The sequence below is a fragment of the Dromiciops gliroides genome, chromosome 4, assembly GCF_019393635.1.
Source record: "Dromiciops gliroides isolate mDroGli1 chromosome 4, mDroGli1.pri, whole genome shotgun sequence".
Lineage (NCBI taxonomy): Eukaryota > Metazoa > Chordata > Mammalia > Microbiotheria > Microbiotheriidae > Dromiciops > Dromiciops gliroides.
The window spans coordinates 76,558,740-76,580,598 of NC_057864.1; the positions used below are offsets into that span (position 1 = coordinate 76,558,740).

General features: G+C 44.5%; 1 protein-coding gene across 1 annotated transcript in view; it reads right to left on the bottom strand.

Moving 5' to 3' along the window:
* Positions 1 to 21,859, bottom strand: part of NMNAT2 (nicotinamide nucleotide adenylyltransferase 2) — a 199,199-nt gene that overhangs the window by 11,876 nt on the left and 165,464 nt on the right. Inside the window, exons 7-8 of the mRNA XM_044004197.1 lie at positions 20,962 to 21,006; positions 15,985 to 16,061 (exon numbers count right to left, since the gene is read on the bottom strand). Of these exons, the coding sequence (XP_043860132.1) occupies positions 15,985 to 16,061; positions 20,962 to 21,006 (122 nt within the window). The remainder of the gene's footprint in view (positions 1 to 15,984; positions 16,062 to 20,961; positions 21,007 to 21,859) is intronic.

Genomic DNA, 21,859 nt, shown 5'->3' on the forward strand with positions numbered 1-21,859 from the left:
TAATAGCTCACATTTATTTAGCACTTGAAGGTTTGCAAAATACCTTGCTAGCATGCTCCTGCCTGAGCTAATCTCTAGGAGAGAACTGTTGGGATCTCTGGGCCTGAGAGCTTGGTTATTTTTGGTTCCCAGCCTGTGGCCAATCTGCAAGGTTGGTTCTCCCTACTGAGGCCAAATGTGGCTGTTGGCATACCACCATAGTAGGCATTAGCTGGGCCACGGCTGTTCCATATGGAGACTGCTCTAAGGCCATGGAGTTACCCAGAAGCTGGGCACTTGTGAGTTTACCAAGATCAGTCCCTGTATTCCTCTTTTCCTCTGCTCTCTCCTCTTCCTCAAGCAGAGCCTTACGACTCCCTGTCTGACTGCTTGCCACCGACTGCTGGTTACTGAGATGTTTGTTCTTTGCAAAGGACTAGGAAACAGGCAAAGACTTTTTATAGTGCTCTCCCCAACCCCCTCTTTGCATCCTTCTTTCCTCTCCTGGTGCCCCAGGCCCCTCTCAGTTACTTAGCCGATGGCTTATTCCCACAGGGTTTTGCCCTCATGGTAAATCGCTTCATTTGTCCCAGCCTCATTTTCCTCACCTCTGAAATGAGTGGGCATATGTACAACCCTTTGCAAACCTCAAAGAGCTACTATCTAAGTGCTATCCAGCTATTACAGGGTGAACACCGTGCTGTTGGGAGGAAAATTCTTTGTAAACCAGAAAATAGTAGCTGTTATCTGTATTATCTGTTGGCAATAGGGGTTCTTTGCAAAGGAATAAACTTCTCCTGGTGGAATTGCAGGGACTAAGGCTGGCAGGTGGGGAGATATTTGAGGGGCAGGAGCTCTTATCATTGGCCCTTCCTATCATGCCATCTATTCTGCTTGGATTCTAGCCTGGAAATGGGGGATAGCAAGTGGTATGGGGGTGGGAGGAGAATAGTAATAACCATACACACACATGCATATAACCATATGGGGAAAGGGAAGGGAAGATGGGAAGAAGGGGAGATGGGGCACAGAAAGAGAAGGGGGAGAAGAAGAGAAAGAGAGGGAAGGGGAGAGAGAGAAGATAGGGAGAGAGGAAAGGCAAAGAGACAGATGTAGGCAGAAAAGAGACAGAGGGATGGAGAGAAGGAGGGGGAGAAGAAGAGAAGGAGAAGGGGAGGGACAGAGACAGAGAGAGAGAGACAGAGACAGAGACAGAGATAGGGACAGAGAGAGACAGAGACAGAGAGACAGAGACAGAGATAGGGACAAAGAGAGACAGAGACAGAGAGACAGAGATAGGGACAGAGAGAGACAGAGACAGAGAGAGAACTTTAAGGTTGCAAAGTGCTTTCTATTCATTTTCTTATTTGATTATCACCACCACTCTCCCAAGTGAGCACCACAGATGTGATTATGGTGATTTTATACATAAGGAGACTGATGTTCAGAGAGAAATGACTTCTCCAGAGTCAGACTAGTCGAGTCAGGGGCAGGACTCAGAACCAGGTCTTCCCCTGCTGCTACCGAGCCTTGCTATAGCTCTGGAGAAACCAGGTAAACTTTTTGCCCACCTTAGAGGGTAGTAGGACATCTCATCTGTACCTAAGTGAATGGGAGAAGCCATGGAGATAATGGTGGTTAGTGGGTCCTTTGGTTGGACTACAAGGAAAGAACAATGAGTCTGGAGTCAAAGGACACGGGTTCAAATCCCACTTATGCCACTTACAAGGGGTCTGAGCTTTGGAGAGTCACTTAACCTCATGGGGGTCAATTCCCTCATCTGTAAAATGATGGGGTTGGACCGGATGCTGGCTGGGGCCTCCTGCTTCTCTGCATTTATGCTCCTGTTCTATTCTGTCCTTAGCTCTATTCACAGCAATGCAGAGGCCTCTGCCGAGTTCTGGCTGGGTGCACAGGCATGTCCTCAGGAAGCAAGGGAAATGCCAATGGTAATGTTTGCCCCAAGGTAGGCCATCCAGGCACAGGAGACACCTGCCCTACGCACACCTTTGTTTACAACTTAGCATCTTTTTTTTCTCCCCTTGTCCAAAGGGGGGGGATGGGGAGAGGGGAGGGGTGAGAGAGAAGAACCATGGTGTAAGCTAGGGAGGGACAAGCAGCCCTTCTATGGGCTAGGTGGCACAGCAGATAAAGGGTCAGGCCTGGAGTCAGGAAGACTTGAGTTCAAATTTGACCTCAGACACTTACAAGCTGTGTGACTCTGGGCAAATCACTTAACCTCATCTTCCTTATCTGTAAAATGGGGATAATAATAGCATCTACCTTCCAAGAGTTGTGAGGATCCAATGAGATAATCATTGTAAAGCACTTAGCTTATAGTAAGCGCTAGAAAAATGTATTAGCCATCACCACCACCATCGTCATCATCATCACCACCACCACCATCATCATTACCATCATCATCACCACCATCATCACCATCATCATCACCACCATCATCACCACCATCACCACCATCATCACCATCATCATCACCATCATCACCATCATCATCACCACCATCACCATCATCATCACCACCATCACCATCATCACCACCATCACCACCATCACCACCATCATCACCATCATCACCATCATCGTCATCATCATCGTCATCACCACCACTACCATCGTCACCATCATCATCATCGCTGCCACCACCACCATCATTCCTTTGGGGAGATAGAATATCAGGGCTCCTCCTGTTGGAATTTAAGGAAGCTTGACATCCCATAGTCCTTTTGTCTTAGCTTCCTTGACTCACACGCAGTCATACCCAATACTCTCTGCCTCCAGCCACAAACCTCTCTCATTCCTACTAAGCACCATTGCCACAGGCTGGGGAGGGAGGGGGAGGGAGAGAGAAAGAAAACGCGCGCGTGCGCGCGTGTGTGTGTGTGTGTGTGTGTGTGTGTGTTTGTGTGTGTGTGTGTGAGAGAGAGAGAGAGAGAGAGAGAGAGAGAGAGAGAGAGAGAGAGAAAGGGTAAGTGAGAGCAGCTGTACTAAATCTGTTAAAACACCAAACAATGGCATGTGCTGTTAAAATGAGCACTAGACTATAAGATCCCTGAGGGCAGGGATTCTTTTTTGTTTCTACCTCCCATGGCTTAAGTTTGTGTGGATGATTATTCTGCTGGGTTTCCTTAGAGAAGTCAGTATCTAGCTTTAGGTGAGGAGTGAAGAATTAAAGGCTGTTCCTGTCACGGAGCCCATGGTGACCAATGTCTTCATGGCGAAGTATAAAAAAACAAAAGCAAAACCAGCAGAAGCCCTCTGGGACTCCAGGGGCTCTCTGAATGACACATCCACGCCTCCACAGCATCCCTTCTTCCCCCCTCACAAGCCAGCCAGCCAAACCATTTCTCTGAGTCACCTAGAAGGAGGGAGCACCACAAGAGTGGGGGCAGCTGGGAACAAAATCTCCCCCACCTCTTGACCTCTTCATTTGTCTGCATGCCCACAAATGAATGGTGATTGAGTTAAGAATCCCAGAGGAAATCCTTTCCGTTCCCATCAATTGCTGGAGCCTGGGGAAGGACAGGGGGATTCCAGGTTTGTGTCACCAGCCTGAATATATATTTTCTAAACCCTGCCCTTTCACATGGGGAATGGAGTTCCCAGGCAGCTGGAAGCTGAGCCTCCCTCCCAGGAACTAGTAAGTTCACACGAGACCTTATCAGCTTGGCTGTCTTATCCTGGGGGGTGGAAGTGTCCAGCAGGTTTCCTGGCCTGTCTGAGACAAACCACACAAGCCTAAATAGCTGAATCTTTGCCTTTATTCATTCTGTCCTGGGGTCCTGGAATTTTTTTTTTGGAGTAGATGTTGCCTCTAGGCTCTTCCTGTGTTTATTTCCTTTGGTTGGTTCCTTGTTTTGACTTAGCTAAAGATGCAAGAATAAAAGGAGCAGTAATAATAATAAGAGCACTTAGGGGCAGCTACGTGGCACAGTGGATAAAGCACCAGCCCTGGAGTCAGGAGTACCTGAGTTCAAATCCGGCCTTAGACACTTAACACTTACTAGCTGTGTGACCCTGGGCAAGTCACTTAACCCCAATTGCCTCACTTAAAAAAAATTATTAAAAAAAAAAAGTAAAAATAAAAAATAAATAATAAGAGCACTTATTTGAGCTACATAACAACTCAATGGAACACTCCAGCTGCTGTTGACATGTTATAGATGAGGAACCTGAGGATTAGGGAAGTCAAGTGAATGGCCCAGGGTCACCCAAATGGCAAGTGTCCGAGGAGTTCTATCTACTATGTCCCATTGCCTCCAGATAATATTTTCTTCTCTCATTGGGGCAGTTCTTAGCCTGTTATGAGTTGAGAGTCTTAATGTAAAGTAAGACCAGAGAGGTGGGGTGTAATCAGACTAAAGAGATCTTTAGGTGACTACTATCTTGGCCAGAATATTTGGTGCAGTTGAGTAAGATGAAATCGAAGAGGGAAAACGCAAAATACGACACTTGGATCCAAAAAAAAAATCAACTGGGGGAGGAATGGTAAGTAGCAATTTGTCTGAAATAGATCTAGGAGAACATATGGAGTAATGCAAGCTCAGTGGGAATCAATAGCAAGACATAGCATCCAAGAAAGTCAATGCAAATTTAGTCTGGATTGAGATGCATATTTTCCAGGAAGAAGACAGTGACAGTCCCACTGTACTTTGCCTTGGGAAGACTGAGATAAAGTTTGCAAAGCACTTTTGTGCAGTGCCTGGCACATAGTAGGTGCTTAATAAATGCTTGTTCCCTCCTTCCCTTCCTTATGTCTGGAATGTTGTGCTCCACTGTGGCCACAGATGTTTTGGAAGAATTATTATTATGCCAAACAATGTCTAGAGCAGAGAATCCAAGGTGGTAAAAGGGCCTTGGATTCCTGGCATATTCAAGAAGAAACTAAGAATGTTTAGCCTGGAGGAGAGAAGACTCAGTGGGGACATGATAGCTCTCTTCAAGTACTTGGAACAGGGATTAGACTTGTACTTTTTGGCCCCCAAAAAAGGCAGAACTAGGAAGACGGTTGAAATTTGCACAAATTTAGACTTAATTTAAGGAAAATTTTCTTAGCCATTAGAAGAATATGATGGGTCTCCTTAAGAGGTAACAGGTTCTGTATCAGATTGCTTTCTGTCTTGGGGAGGGAGGGAGGAAGGGAGGAAGGGAGAAAAATTTGGAACTAAAAATCTTATGAAAACAAATGTTGAAAACTATTTTTACATATAACTGGAAAATAATAAAATACTTTTATGATTTAAAAAAAGAGGTACTGGGTTCTTTTCCCTTTGGAGGTTTTCCCACAAGGGCTGGTGACTGTCCAGTTTACTATAGAGAGGCAATGGGTTGCGACAGAGGGCCTTGAAGATCTCATCCAAACCTGTAATTCTGTGATTCTGGGGATCACAGGATTCATGCTCACTAAAGTCTTGTAGGAAATTGGGGGTTTTGTCTATACCCTGTTGAATTAGGCTGGGACTTAATTCAATGACAAAGCTTGTGGATTTCACCATTCTGTTCCACCAGGGAGTTCAGTCTTCCATGATTCTTGGTTAATGTTTGCCAGACATTTATGCTAGCAATCAGAGAAGACCCCATGGCCAGAATGCTCTGCCCTCATTGCCAATCTCTCAGTTTCCTTGGCTTCCTTTAAGACTCAGCTTGTCAGGAGGCAGCTAGGTGGTACAGTGGATAAAGCACCTGCCCTGGATTCGGGAGGACCTGAGTTCAAATCCAGCCTCAGACACTTTGACATTTACTAGCTGTGTGACCCTGGGCAAGTCACTTAACCCTCATTGCCCTGCCCCCACCAAAAAGACTCAGCTTGTCCCCTCTTCTTCAGGAGACCATTCTGTTCCTAGTGCCTTTTCCTCTGAGATTACTTTCACCTACTCTGTACATGCATGATCTTAGCTAGTTCTTTACAGGTGGTCTCCCCCCATTAGAACAGATGCTCCTGGAGAGCAGGAATTGCTTTTGCCTTTCTTTAACTCTCCAGTGTTTTCACACTGCCCGACACATAGTAGGTACCTAATAAATGCTTATTTATTGACTGACAAAGAAATGGGACTAATATATTAAGTGATTCTCGAATGAGATCATTTGTTGGTTTGGAGTGGGGGAAGATAGGGGAAGGAGAAAGAAACAGAAAGCCTGTCTTCTAGTCCTAGGCTGTCCCGTTGCTGTAACTTTGGATGTGCTGGACAAGTCATTTCACTTTCTCTGGGGTTCAGTTTCATCATTTGTAAAGTGGATTAAATGAGCTCTTAAAGTTCTTTCCCATTCTAAATTAATTTCTGATCTATGCCTTAAATTGTTTCATCACTCTGTCCTTCATTTTCCCCATCTGAGATGAAAATTCTCACTACCAGATGATCATGCACAAAATTATTGGTTAAAAAACACTACACAAACACATCGTGTACTGTAGTGTCTTCTCAGAGGTATGTTGTTGTTGAGTCATGTCTGACTCCTTGTGACCCCATTTGGGGTTTTCTTGGCCAAGATACTGGAGTGGTTTGCCATTTCCTTTGCTGGCTCATTTTATAGATGAGGAAACTGAGGCAAACAGGGTGACGTGACTTACCCAGGATCACACAGCTAGTAAGTGCCAGAGGCTGGATTGGAACTCAGGTATATCCTGACTTCAGGCTTGGTGCACTATCCACAGTGCTACCTACCTGCCACCAGAGGCATATAGAAGTGAATTTAGACAGATAACCATGAAGTCCCATCTATCCTTTCCCTCCCTCCAAGGCTCTCCCCAAATTTCAGGTACATGCCAGACTATGCCTGACTCTCCTCTCCTTCTTAACAAGAAATTCTAAGATGGAGGGGTCCCTTCCTTTGCAAGGTTCCCATCATGTCTACTTCTGCAACCAATTCTCCCTTTTTGGTAGGAAGAGTAATTTCCTTCATTGTTTCCTCCATCTTTAGAAGGCTGAAATTATCAAGGTGAGAAATTGTTGATAGCTTTGTTTTTGGCCAAGAGAGAGATCCAGCAGATGTCCAGATAATTGATGTTCCCCCCTTCACTACTATACTTCTGGGCCAGGCATGTGAACTATTTCCCAAACTTCTATTTACTATTTCCAAGTGTCCCTGTATTGTACTTCAATGACATTCCTAACCCTTTGCTTGAATCTCCTCACATGTCTATCTATCATCTATCAATCAATCTATTTGTCCATCCATTCATCCATATATCTATCTTATCTATCTCTATACGTGTATAAATAATTATGTAGCTATTCTTTTTGTTTTTTGGGTTTTTTTTTTGCGGGGCAATGGGGGTTAAGTGACTTGCCCAGGGTCACACAGCTAGTAAGTGTCAAGTGTCTGAGGTCGGATTTGAACTCAGGTACTCGTGAATCCAGGGCTGGTGCTTTATCCACTGCCCCACCTAGCTGTCTCCTATGTAGCTATTCTTAAAAAGAACCAGACATGTGATTTAACCAGGGTAGAGAATTTCTGATGTGCAACTATCTCTACTGATGTATATTGGCACCTGCCTTGAAACTTAGGGTCTTAGGGAGATGCCTTGATCAGTGGTGTCAAACTTAAGCAGAAAGGGTTAACCTAACCATACATTAGGATCCCAGCACACAGCACATTGACTTAGAAAGCCACATATTAACATTATCTTTGTTCCATTGCATTTTTTTTTTTTGGTGAAGGCGATGAGGGTTAAGTGATTTGCCCAAGGTCACACGGCTAGTAAGTGTCAAGTGTCTGAGGCCAGATTTGAACTCAGGTACTCCTGACTCCAGGGCCAGTGCTTTATCCACTGCACCACCTAGCTGCCCTGTTCTATTACATTTTTATTTATTTAGTTAAATCTTTCCCAATTACATTTTAATCTGCTGCACTTGTTGTATCAGAGTGTTGCAGCAAGGGCCACTTGTTTGGCACCTCTAGCCTAGACTAAAAGGTCAAGTGACTTGCCCAGGGTCCCACAGGTAGTGTCTGAGGCCAGATTTGAATTCAGGTCCTCTTGACTCCAGAGCTGCTGCTCTATCCACTGCACCATCTAGCTGCCCCCCTTTTCCACCCAAGCCTCACTCTCTAACCATTGCACCATATTGCCTCCCTCCTACCACGTTGGACTAGAAAGATTCTGAGGTCCTTTCCAGCTCGAGGTCTATAAATGTATAATTATGTTTGTGAAAGGTAGGAAGGAGCCTTTTAGGAAACCCGGGGCCAGAACCTCAGAGGCTCAGTGGCCTGTTTGTTGCTGGGCTGGTGCAAGACTTGGTATTTTTTATTATCGAGTAGACTCTGTCTCATCTTGTTCTCAGTCTGGGTTCAGGGCAGGCCACCCCATTCTCCATTTTACCCATTCATTATAGAAGGGTGGAGAGGCTCCCACTTCTCCCCAGACCTGTCAGGACTAGTAGTTTCTCTCCCTGTTCTTTTTCAGAGAACCTTGGAGAGGATGTGGGAGGCCTGCAGGAGACAGGACCTTGGAGGATTTCCAAGAAGCTGCTCTGCTCTTCAGTTCGAATTGCCCTCTCCCCTCATCATCTAGGGTTTCTAAGTCCTCTGATATCTAGGGCAGAGGTTTGGAGGTGCATGCCTTCTCTTGGGGGCAATAGGCAATAATGGCCAGTCCTCTCTAATGACCTCCTTACGTTCCTGCTGCCCCTCTTTTTTTCTAGCGTGGGCTCTGTCTTCATTTGATAAGCTCACCAGTTGGCAGCTGTGAAAATGGCAGAAACCCTCATTGAGGGGAGAAGGGAGAGTAGATGCTTTAAAGTAGAAATTCCTAGGAGGTGTCAAATAGCTAGACAACCTCAAAGGCATGTAGGTGGCTCAGTGGATAGAGCTCTGGGCTGGGAGTTAGAAAGTCGTTGTTGTTTAGTTGCTTTTGAGTGATGTCCGACTCTTTGTGATCTCATTTGGAGATTTCTTGGAAAAAGACAAGAGGGGTTTGACATTTCCTTCTCCAGTTCACTTTACAAATGAGGAAACTGAAGCAAACAGAGTTAAGTGACTTTCCCAGGGTCACACAGCTAGACAGTGTCTGAGGCCAGATTTGAACTCAGGGAGAGGAGTCTTCCTGAACTATAGGCCTGGCACTCTATCCACTGGGCCACTGGTTGTACTGGAGTCTGAAAGGCATAAATTCACATTATCTCTGGTTATCTCAACCTCAACATGTGCAAAATGGAATTATCTTCTCCCCTACACCTCTCCAAACTTCTCTATTTTTGTTGGGATCAACACTATCATTCCTGTCACCCAGATCGATGATAATCTGTATCATACTCAACTCTTTGCTATCTTTCATCCCATAGTTACCAAGCCTTGTCAATTCTCCTTCTAGCACATTCCTCAAATCCATCCTTCTCTACATTCCCATAGCCACCACCTTTGTTCAGACTCTTGGTACCTCTTTTGTGAACAGCTGTAATTCTCTCCTACTTGGTCTCCCTATTTCCAATCTCTCCCCTTCTTCAATCCCTCCTCTATAAAACCACTAAAATCATCTGCCTAAGTGACCATGTCACTTGAAACCTTCAGGGGTTCCCCATTCTTCACCCAACAGTTAAGGCTAATTCCTACTTACCTTTCCAGCCTTATTTTGTACAATTCCCATTCATGAACTCTCTATTCCCATCAAACCACTCTTTGAACCCTTTCTTAAATATGGTACTCCATTTCCTGCCTGTGTGCACTCATACAAGTCTTTGTGCCAGTACCTTGTGCTTTCTTCATCTCCACCTCCCAGAATCCTCTTCTCCTTCAAGGATAATAATACAGGCGGATCTTTAGATAGCATTTTAAGGTCTGCAAAGCAATTTATATACTGCATGTCCCAAAAGTCTTAGTTCAATTCTAAGCTATTAAAGTTTATATATTAGACCAACACCCTATACAGTATTTCATTCGATCAGTTTCAGGCTCACTCCTTCCTTGGTCCTTCTCTCACCTCTGTTCCCTAATCCCTCTCCCCATTAATAGTGTTCTTTCCCTTGGTCATTCTGATTTTATAGATGTTGTATCTCCCCAGTAGAATGTAAACCCTCTGAGGACAGGGCCAGTGTTGGTCTTTGTATTCCCTGCACCTAGCACAGAGCTTTGGATATAGAAGGTGGTTAATAAATGAACCAGCCATGTGGCATGGCAAATAGAGATTTGACCCTGAAGACCTGGGTTCAAATTCTTCCTCTCATATACAATGCTCTAATTAAGTCTCTCAGTGAAGAAAAACTTTCCAAGACTCTGAGTTGCAAAGAAGTTACCAACTTGCACATGTAGAGGGAAGTTCTTCACCTGGGAGTTCCCTACACCATTGAAATCATAGCTCCAGTCCCAGGCCCTGTTCTTACTTAATCTTCACTGAACTGAGTTTCATTGAACATTGTAGAACCAGTCCATAATCCCAGGAGAATTCAGATTCATTCTCCACACAAGGAAAATGAAGTAGGTGACATTTGTCCAAAAAGCAATTTACGTGGTGCTTAGTACTAGTCCCTCAGTCCTGGACAGACACATCAGAGGGACAATGAACTTGGCCAAGAACTGTTTTCAAGGAGGAGTTGTGGGGAAGGCAGAGTTGTTTTGGGAAAGGATGTAGGTCTCTCACTGACCTCAATATTCTGCCCAAAACAAAAGCCCATTAAAAAAAAACAACCAATACTCTTCTGCTGATGACACATGGTTGTAAATCATGGAAAGCCAGCATTCAAAGAATTAAATTTGTAAATCAGCCAAAGAATAATGGAGAGATCTAAGGCGGATATAAATAGGTTACAGCATATTACTAATGAAGAATTATGCTCCAGAAGAGTCATAGGAGGTACCCTCAAAGAGATGGAACTGGAAAATCGGGTGTACTGCTCATGTGGGGACAGCAACATATAAACAAATAGTTTCAGGTAGTCAGTCAACTATCCTTTTAAGGGCTTACTAAATGGGAGGTACTGTGCTGAGCATTTGAGGATACAAAGAGAGGCAAAAATCCCTACCCTCAAGAAGACAATATATAAACGACCAGGTATATATCAGTTACCTACAAAGTAGACAAAGGCAAGCTCAGTGAGGAAGGCACTCAAAAGGGAGACCCACCTCCCCCAAAGCAGGTTGAGCAGACCATCTGTGGAAGATTCTGTTAACACAATAGAGAGGCCCCCCCACCCCTACCTTGGGTATGAAAACTGCCCTGAATTTTAGGACTCAGATTCTGAAACTGCCTTCTGATTCTCAAACAATTTTAAACAATAGTGATAATTGGGTTCAATAGAACTGTTATTAGGGCAGTAGATAAGAATACTGGGTCTGGAGTTAGGAAGACCTGAGTTCAAATCCGGCCTCAGACACTTACTAGCTGTGTGACCCTGGGCAAGTCACTTAACCCTGTTTGTCTCAGTTTCCTCATCTGTAAAATGAGCTGGAGAAGGAAATGGCAAACTACTCCAGGATCTTTGCCAAGAAAACCCCAAATGAGGTGATGAAGAGTTAGATATCACTGAAACAACCGAACAGCAACAAAAGATCGTTATCTTCTTGGCAGAACACGGACAAGAGCCATATAGGACAATAAGGCATACCTGTGCTTCATCTTACAACAAGGACTACCCCATGAATGAATGGGCCACCATTTATTAAGTGCCTACTATGTGCCAGGGACATACTTGGCATAGAAAAACAAAAATGAAACACTCCGTACCCTCAACTAATTTACATTCTATAGGGGGCAAACACCACACACATATATAAGTAAATACCCATACATTTACATACATCCACATACATATACACACAGTAAATGCAAGGTACTTTAGGGTAGGGGGTGCTAGCAGCTAGGTGATCAGAGAAGGCCTCAAGTAGACTGGAAGCTAAGCATCGGAGGAGGGAGAGAACAGTCATGGGGAGGACAGTGGTTGCTGGATTTACTTTGTACTCATGTTGAATAAGATCACAGGTCCACTGCAGTGTGGAAGAACAGCGTGGAGGGCATATATGAAAACAAAGCCAAAACATTTCCTGTCCTTAAGAAGTCTAAATTCCACTGGGGCTGGGGGTCCAACTTAAACAGAGACAAGCATGACTCAGGGCAGGTCGGAGATATCCCATGAAGGGCCCCAATTAATATCTAAAGGATTCGTCAGCTCGTTAGGGGGAGGGAAGTGGAGGGTTGTGGGGTGCTCAGACAATATGAAGGACTGAAGGAAGGAAAGATGGCCTCATTTCTTTAGCGGCTGGTTTTCCCCACTGACTAAGAGGAGTTTAGAGCCTGTTGAATAAATGTTTACAGACTGATGTGGAAGAAAGAGAAGATGGTCAAGATAGAGAGGGATCCAACTGAAAACTTTTTGTCCACTAGAAACTGCATGAGTCACACAACTTGGGAACTCAAAAAAGGTTCAGAATCTGAGCCTTGAAATTCTGGTGTTTTTTTTTTTCACACCTGTCATTATCATTGTTCGGCCTTGTGACCCCATTTGGGGTTTTCTTGGCCAAGATCCTGGGAGTGGTTTGCCGGGCACATTTACAGATGAGGAAACTGAGGCAAACAGGGTGAAGTGACTTGTCCAGGGTGACACGAACAATCCCCAATGCCAGATTTGGATTCTGGAAAATGAGTTCCTGACTCTAGGCCCAGCATTCTATCCCCTGAGCCACCTAGCTGCCCATAGGGGCTCTCACTTCTGTCTAAAGAAGGTTGCTGAGATGTGCATAACATTTGCCTGACTTATAAAGCTTGGCTAGAAGAACTGATTGGAGCAATTGCTAGCAGCCACTTCAGTATGTTGACCAGTGACTATTGGTTGAATTCTACACTCATTTATGGTTTCAAATGCAGTTTTCCAGAGAGAGGAAAATTCCTCCCAAGGCAGTCCTTTCCACTTTGAGATAGCTTTCCAAACCCCTATAAATATCAGTGATTATTGTTACTATTGTTCCCCTCATTGCTGCCCCAGAACAAGGAGGCTGGGATGACAGCTGCGGTCTGCGCTACCTGGGAAGCCTCCTCCAACCACTCTTTCAGAACTTGGCAAACATTACGTTTTTACCTTTGAAGGATCCTTTGAAGCCCAGGAAAGGAAGGATCATTAATTAAAACACTAAACCAGAACTAAAGGGGGCGGGGGTGGGTGGGTTGAAGTGTTTTTTTTTCTTTGAATAAAAATATTGTTTGGGGGGTGGCAGGGTGGAGAGGGGTTTGGTGGCAAACACAGTGTAATTTCTTCGGGGCTGGGCTGCCCCCCACCTAACAAGGAAGGACAGGGCCCTGATTGGAAATGTTTCCATTGAAACTCGAACTAGACATTAAAAGTTCCTTGTCCTTAATCTTCATCTCAAATCATAGCCTTCTCTTCTCACTTCCACCCGCAGTCTCCTCTCCCTCCCTGGAATTCCATGAGCACTAATTGTGTTGGCAAAAACTGTATGATACTGTGTTATTAGTTCAGTATTCTGTGTTTGTCTAGACTGTAAGCCCCCTAAGGGCAAGGACTATGTGTTCTACTTCTTTGGATCAATTCAATTAGTCCAGCAGGCATTTAAGGTACTCAGGCAAATGCTGGGCAAGGTCCAATACTCCAGTGGATTTGGGAGTTCATTCCCTCCAATGATGTAGGTTCCCTTTCTGCCCAACCTGTTTGACTCCCATCTTCTCGATGTGCTGGGTGCCTTCCTCAAGTTTCTATTAACATCACAAGGATACTAATGGAGGATTCAGGGCTGTCCATTACTTACTTATCCCTGACTTATTTTATTTTTTTTAATCCTGTATTTCTTTGATGGGAGAGGCAGAATTAGTGGATAAAGAGTTGGCCTCCAAAGTCAAGAACATCTGAGTTCATGTCCCTCCTCAGACAAATAAACCACTGGGAAAGTCATAATCTCTAAGGCTCCATGTATAAAAATGGGTGTTGATCTGTGTTGCCTAAGGGAGTTTCCTTGTCAGAAGCTCTCTATTGAAGTTACATTTTCAGTCTAAAACCTATCTGTGGGTCAAGACCTCATATGGGGTCCTCAGAACTGAATGTGGGGGTTGCAAAAAATTTGGCAACAGTAAAAGGTTGTATTATTTACCTATATATCTGGGATCATGTAAAAATTTCTTGGGCAAAAAGGGGTCATGAGTGAAAAAAGTTTAAGAACTCATGGTCTAAAAAATGAATGTTTTTGATGACATAAATTAAATCTTTTCTCCTGCCAGTGTCATTTTTTATCTTGGTATGCCCAGTTTCATGAACTGAACCCAAGGATACTGTATAGAGTCCTTTGCCCCAGTGCATAAAACTAGAGATACAAAAATTAAAATGATTCTATTTGTTCTCAAGGAATTTACAATCCAATATCTCTTAAAGTAATGGCTTTAAACTTAGAAACAGGCCACTAAATGGGCAACTAAATGATCCATAAGGATCAGGCTGTATACTGACTTAGAAAATGACAGTGGGCCATGTTTGATTCCTCTCTCTTACAGTCTCTGCTGCTCAGTACATGCTGTATAAGTAGAGGTTGGGCCAAAAGTCGAGAAAAGGTCTGATGTTTTAATAACTTTTGAAAATTATTTTTCTTTATTTCCTATATATACATATTTATTTCCTATATATGTTTTATATGATGCTGTGGTGTTGTAAATTATAAACAAAAAATAAAGGAATTATTAAATATTGAAATCCCTTCATGACTTTCGGCCCACCCCGTATAACAAAGACTTGCTGAATGAATTATCTGAATACATTAGTATTGTACTGGCCAACACTTTTTTGGAGGGAGAGGGGAGCTGAACCTTCTTACTTCTTTAAAGTAGGTAAAGTTGACTCCAGTAGAAAAGGGAACAAGCATTTATTAAGCACCTACAATGTGCTAAGCACTTTATAAATATTTCATTTACAAGTATGATTTCATTTGAAAGTCCCCAAGTCCAGAGCAGAAAAGTCCCACTCACCCTATGTTGGCTATTCGTTTTCTATCCTTCCCTTTCTCCTCCCATGCAGAGGTGTATACTATGGTAATAGGTAGCCCTTTTCAAAAGAGATCTCTGGGATTGGGGTGGGGAGAGTCCTCTCCTGAGGTGTGGGAATGATGAGGTAAAGAACTGGAGGGGGCAGCTAGGTGGCAGTGGATAAAGCATCAGCCCTGGATTCAGGAGGACCTGAGTTCAAATCCAGCCTCAGACACTTGACACTAGCTGTGTGACCCTGGGCAAATCACTTAACCCTCATTGCCCCGCAAAAACAAAACAAAACAAAACAAAACAAAACAAAACAAAACAAAAAAGAAATGTAGTTAGAGTTAGATAGCTAGGTGATCTAGTTATCTAGCTTTCTGGAATCAGAAAGAACTGAGTTCAAATACAACCTCAGAGACTTTACTAGCTATAGGACCTGGGGCAAGTCACTTAATCGTAATTGTCTACCTCGGTTTCCTCATCTGGGAAATGGGAATAATAATAAGATTTCCCTCCCGGGACAGTTGTGAAGATCAAATAAGATAATATGTGTAGAGTGCTTTGCAAAACTTAAAGTGTTCTATAAAAGCTAGCCATTATCATTATTAAAGAACAGAAGAGGAGGGAAGAGAAGAAAGTTGTGCCCTGCTGTGGGGGCTTTGGACCTCTCCCATTTGCGTGGGGTTGTTTTTGTTTTTGAAGCTCCAAATGAGATGTTTCCAAGGCAGATCATGATTTTCCCAGGACCCCTAGGGGAGTATGAATGAGGAGGAGGAAGAAGAGGAGGATCACAGGACCGTAGATTTAAAGCCGTCAGGGACCTCCGAGGTCATCACGTGTAACCCCCTCATTTGCCAGATGAGGAAACTGAAAAGGAGGAGGGTGTATACAAATTAAACAGGAGAGGAAGCTTCGGCGCGCCGATTTTTCTCTTCCCTGTCAACGGCTGGTCCAAGGTCCTGGGAACAGGGTGTCAAAGGAAAGGTCGGGGTAGGTGAGAGCAGCCCAAGTGAAGCACAGAGGGAGGAGCGGGAGGGGAGGGAAAGAGGAAGAGACCCCCGTCTCTTCCGGGCGGGCAGTAGCATCTTACTCACGTCGGCCTCATTCCAGAGCCCAGGGATGCAGAAGGATTCCAGAAGGTCACTGCCGCACAGCAGCAAGATGCGGAGCTCTGGGGAGAGGAAACAAGACTTTGGAAAGGGAACAGAGAGCACGCACGGGAAACACAGGAACCCATCCAACTCTGAGGCCACTTCCTCTGAGGATGCATTCAACCCCCTTTCCTTCCCCACCCCCCAGGCCAGCCCCTCTGGCTAGCCCTGGTCCTCCGGAGTCCAGGGACCCTTCCTAGTGATGATGCCAGATGAGTGGATGCATCCCAGACCACGCCCTCTAGGAAATAATAATACTAACAACTGAAATCCATACAGCACTGGGTTTACAAGGCGCTTCATATAAATTTTTCTTTCTTTTTTTGCAGGGCAATGAGGGTTAAGTGACTTGCCCAGGGTCACACAGCTAGTAAGTGTCAAGTGTCTGAGGCCAGATTTGAACTCAGGTCCTTCTGAATCCAGGGCCAGTACTTTATCCACCTTGCCACCTAGTTGCCTCCACACTGGAGGCTTATAGCTTTAGATCTGGGAAGGGCTTCAAAGGCCACCTGATCTAACTTCCTTTTTTTTTTTTTTTGGTGAGGCAATTGGGGTTAAGTGACTTGCCCAGGGTCACACAGCTAGTGTCAAGTGTCTGAGGCTGGATTTGAACTCAGGTCCTCCTGAGTCCAGGGCTGGTGCTTTATCCACTGCACCACCTAGCTGCCCCTAACTTCTTTTTTATGGAGAAGGAAACTGAGACTTCCAGAAGGTGATATTACTTGCCCAAAGTCACATAGGTAGTGAGGGAGGAGATCTGGGATTATAACACAAATCTGACTGACTCCAGAGCCAATGTTCTACAGCCTCTGAAGTGTGGCAAGAGCTGTGATTATTCCTATTTTCTAGATAAGGAAAATGAATCTGAGAGTAGTTTAATAAATGACTTGCCCAGAGTCACACGGTAAGTGTCTAAGGCCAGATTTGAATTCAAGTCTTCCTGATTCCAGGTCTGGTGCTCCATCCACTGTACCACCTAGTTGCCTCTTAAAAAAAAAATTAATTGTAACCAAAAAAAAAAAAATCTAAAAATTTAAGTGTTTGGACTAGATTGTTTCTAAAGTCCCATTGAGACCTAAAATTTGTAGAAGCTAAAATTCCTTGCTCAAAGCTCTCAATCTACTTCAGGGTTGGACCACAGGTGTATTTTGCAGATGAGGTAAATAAAGCCCAGGTGAAGTGATTTCCTGCAAGGTTACACAGCTAGTAAGTGGTAGAATTGGGTCTAGAACTCAGGACAGACTGGGCTACCCCCTGCATCCTGTTGATTGCCTTGTCTGGTCCCCCATTTTGGGGATTCAGCTACTCATCTAACATTGCCCTGGAGAGTCCAATGATGGAGGCCTCCCTTGGCGGTCTGAAGTTGTTCATTTCAGACTGTCTGAGTAAGAGGAAGCACCAGCAAAAGTCTTTTCCCTAGACATCTGCTATGGTCCTGCTTTACACCATGAGAAGTGAATCTAGTTTGATGTCCCAGGTGGGGACCCAGTTGGCTTTTTTCTACAGTCTCCATAGTGCTCTTTTTGTCCCATTCAGACATGCAGGGTTAACTACCTGCAAAGCACTTCAGGGGTTGTGACTGATTTTCTAAAGGCTAAATTTGGAAGCCTCCCCAGGGAAATTATTCTCTCTCCACTTCCTCTCTGCCCATTAATATTATTCTCTCTCCTGCACTGAGCCAGTGACTCACTCTCTCACCCTGTGTAATGTGAGAAATTTTAAAGGAGACAGAAGATAAAAGTGAGAGCTTCCAGTGTTAAAACAGTTTAGCTGAGGACCGGCTACCTGTGCACAATACCACCTGTGGTCACTGGAGGGCAGCAGTAGTTCCACCCAGTAGACTCACGATTGGGAAGACTTCCAGCCAAAGAGAAAAGGTGTGCATTCAATCCCTAAGCCTTTGGGTTGGGGGGACCCCTAAGTGAACAATCATCTGAAGAAGTATTATGAAACTGGGACCACTGATGCTAATTGGGAAATTATAAACAGCTTTTGCCTTCTCGTGAAGGGTGAAAGAAATGTCAAATACTGTGATGGAAGCTTCAACATAGTGATTTTTTTTGGTGAGGCAATTGGGGTTAAATGACTTGCCTAGGGTCACACAGCTAGTAAGTATCAAGTGTCTGAGGTTGGATTTGAACTCAGGTACTCCTGACTCCAGGGCCCGAGCTCTATACACTGTGCCACCTAGCTGTACTGCAACATAGTAATTTTAAGGAAGAATGGCTCCCTTTTCTATCTTCCTATTGTACAGTCTGAAGATAGAAGTGCCAGACTGGGCTGAACAGGAATGGAGATCTGGGTTCTAGTTCCAACTCTACCATGAGTTGCTATGTGACTTTGGGAAATCACTTTCCTTGTCAGGGTCATCGTTTCTTCTTTTGAAGTGAGATGAAAAGGTTGTTTGAACTGAATGATTCCTTAGGCCTCTTTTGGGTCTAAAATCTATGGGTCTACAGAATGCCCCCTCTCCCTTGACATTCCCTCCCAAAGAAGCCCAGTACCTGGGCTGACAATTCTTCGTGAATGAATGAATGAGCATTTAATACATATTTTCTATGTAAGAGAAAAGGCATTCATCTTTTTTTGGGGGGGGGGCAATGGGGGTTAAGTGACTTGCCCAGGGTCACACAGCTAGTAAGTGTCAAGTGTCTGAGGCCGGATTTGAACTCAGGTCCTCCTGAATCCAGGGCCGGTGCTCTATCCACTGCGCCATCTAGCTGCCCCCAAAAGGCATTCATCTTGAAGCAAGAAATGCCTGGGTCTGGGTGGATAACCTTTGTTAACTGTACTTCTCTCCTAGGCACATACCTCCTGACTGAATCTCAGCTAAAAGAGAGGGCTCAGTAATAAATGAAAAGGTGGCATGCTCTGGGAAAACCAGAGATGGTGGGTTTCACTGCCCAGCTTTGCCACCAACACACCTTGGGCAAGTTACTGTGTTTTGCCCAGGAGAGAGGGCAGTAGGACTATGTGCTCATTCTACTTACAATCTTGCCTCCTTTACTTCAAGGAAGAACGAGGTCATCTCTGTACAGTGCTCTGAACCCTGAGGGGGAAGGAATTCTGGGAAGGGGCCATTTCTTCAGTAAGGGGTTATGATGAGGAGGAAACTGGCAAAGAGGAATGCACGTGTTCAGCTCTTTCTACCTTATCCTCTTGCCTCTTGTCACTCTCACACCTTCTGAGTGTCCTAGAGGATCAAGGAGTAGGAGGCTATGTAAGAATTAGAGCGCATCTGTTAGACTGTGTGCTCCTTGAGGGCAGCGATTAGCTACTACTACTTTTGCATTCGCATCCCCAGTGTCTAGCATTGGTGCCTAGCATATAGGAGGCACTTGATCAATGCTTGTTGATTTATTGATCAAAGAAGAGGAAAAAGTAGAAAGCCCAGCAGCAAGTGAGGCTTCATTTATCTATCCAACTCAGGCCAGAGAAAAATAGCTCTTACTGCAAAAGTAGTAACTGCATTTCTCCTGAGACCTGGAATGGCCTCTTTAAAATGGATCCAATGCCTGATCCAAACCCATCACAGAAAGTTCGAGCTGGAAGGGACCTTAGAGATATGATCCAACCCCCTCATTCCATGGACAGTCAAACTGAGGCACAGAGAGAATGAAGTGCTTTGTCCAAGGCCACATAGCTAGTAAGCTGCAGAGTGAGTGAGGACTCGCACTCAGGCTTTCTGCGTCTAGTTCTCTGTCCTCTCCAATGAGAAGCTGTTTTTAAAAAAGTAAATGGTACTGGGAGTGGGGGATGGGGTAGGAGTGGGGGCTCTGATCACTAGTTATGAGAGTATTTATATGTGTGTAGGGGGCGGTATTTGGTGCATCCTTTTGTTTGGAAAAGGGGAGGCTATGGGATGGCTTGTCAGCTCCCATAGATTTAACAAAGGTGAGAGGATAGTTCTAGGTATCCCATCTTATCCTTACTTTAAATGCTGCCTACTCTTGATGTAAAATGTGGAGAATATATTTTTTCTAGGTTTTATTTGCATGTTTTCCAAAGCTCCTGGAGATAGGGAAGTTCATTTTGTGCTCTCACTGAAACCTGACTTTCAATTCTCATACCTGGGGGAGAGACACTAAAGTGAAAATTGCCTGTTATTTGGAATCTGGCCTAACTCCAAGGCTTGGGGTGTTGTTTTGGGGAAATAACTTGGGAATATGACCTTGGGAAAGAAAGGTGCCCATTGGTTCTAGAGGAAAAAAGAATGACTTTTCTGAATTTGCTGTTACTTGCAAATGCAAATATCTCTGCCCTACTTCCCCTGCCTCTTCTCTGTGTTGTTTTTCAGTGATATCCAACTCATTGTGACCCTGTGTACCATAGCATGCCAATACTGTCCATGGGCTTTCTTGGCATGCTTTGCCATTTCCTTCTCCAGTGGCTTAAGGCAAACAAGTTAAGTGACTTGCCTGGGGTCACACAACTAGTAGGTGTCTGAGGCTAGAGTTGAACTCAGGTCTTCCTGACTCCAGACCCAGTGTTCTACCCACTGAGCCATCCGGCTACCTCAAGATCAAAACTAAAAAGAAAGGGGGGGGGGTGTCAGCCATGCTGGAATATACTTCTTCCTCATCTCTAGTTCCTGACTTCTTTTAAGTCCCAGCTAAAATCTCCCCCTTTTCCAACCGCTCTTAATTTTAATACTTCCCTCTGTTGATTATTTCCACTTTATCTTGTACATGGATTGTGTGTTTCCAGTTGTTTGCATGGTCTCCCTCATTAGATTGTGAGTAGGGACTATCTTGTACCTCAATTTATACCCCCAGAACTTAGCATAGAGCCTGGCACATAGTAGACTCACCAGCTGACTTCTGTGATTAAATATTGGCCATTTGCCCTCCCCACCTCAGTCCTATGTTTGAGCTGTTTTAGGCTCAACCCCGCCCAACCCTGCTTCGCCATCCTACTCACCAATTTCTTCATACCGCATGACTGTTCCTAGATTGGCATTCTCATCTGTGGGAAGAAAAGAGGACAGAAGGAAGCTCTAGGGAGCAGCCCATCTTTAGGCTCATTGAGGGCACCAGACTTGCTTATCTGAATGTCTAGGAAGCTGAGGAGAGACCCCGACAGGAGAGACTAATCAAGGCTAAAAATAACTGGGCACTTCAGACTGGGTACATCCCAAACTACTGAACCAATGATGGGCAAACAGAAAGAATTTTTAGGATGATGCCCAGAAGGGTTTCTTTTCCCTTCCCTATGGAGGGAAGGGAGCTGCCCATATGAGTTATGTCTATGTCATGGAGGAGACAACCCATAAAGACTAATGAGGAGCCATCCTTCTCTTTTTAGGACAGCTGCAAAGATGGTAGGCAGCTGACACCTCTGGTGGCGTTCAGTCTAGTGTTTGCCTTACTACCTGTTTGTGGCAGAAGTTCCTCATGACACTTAGAAAGCTTTGGACATCTCTTTGCCTTTCTCAGATAAATGCACCCTTATACATACGCACATACATGCACACACACACATACCTACATATACACGCACACACGCTTTGGTTTTCTGCCATCCTCCCCAATTATCAAATTCTATTTGATCCCAACCCAAGAGGCCTGAGGTTGGAAATTTGAGAAAGAACAGAGAATACTCCCAAAGGCATTAGTGCCCCAAGAGGGAATATTTCATTTGTTCTGTTCATTGTGAGACTTGCTCTGTCCATTGAGTTAAATGTTGGGTTCCCAGAAAACAAGATCCACAGCTGCCTTGGCTATCTACACTTGCTCTCAGTCCTTGGGATAAGCAAGCTTCTCCAAAGGAAGCCTACAGTCTAGTTCTGTAAGGGAAAAGGAAGCCCCTCTCTTTCAGC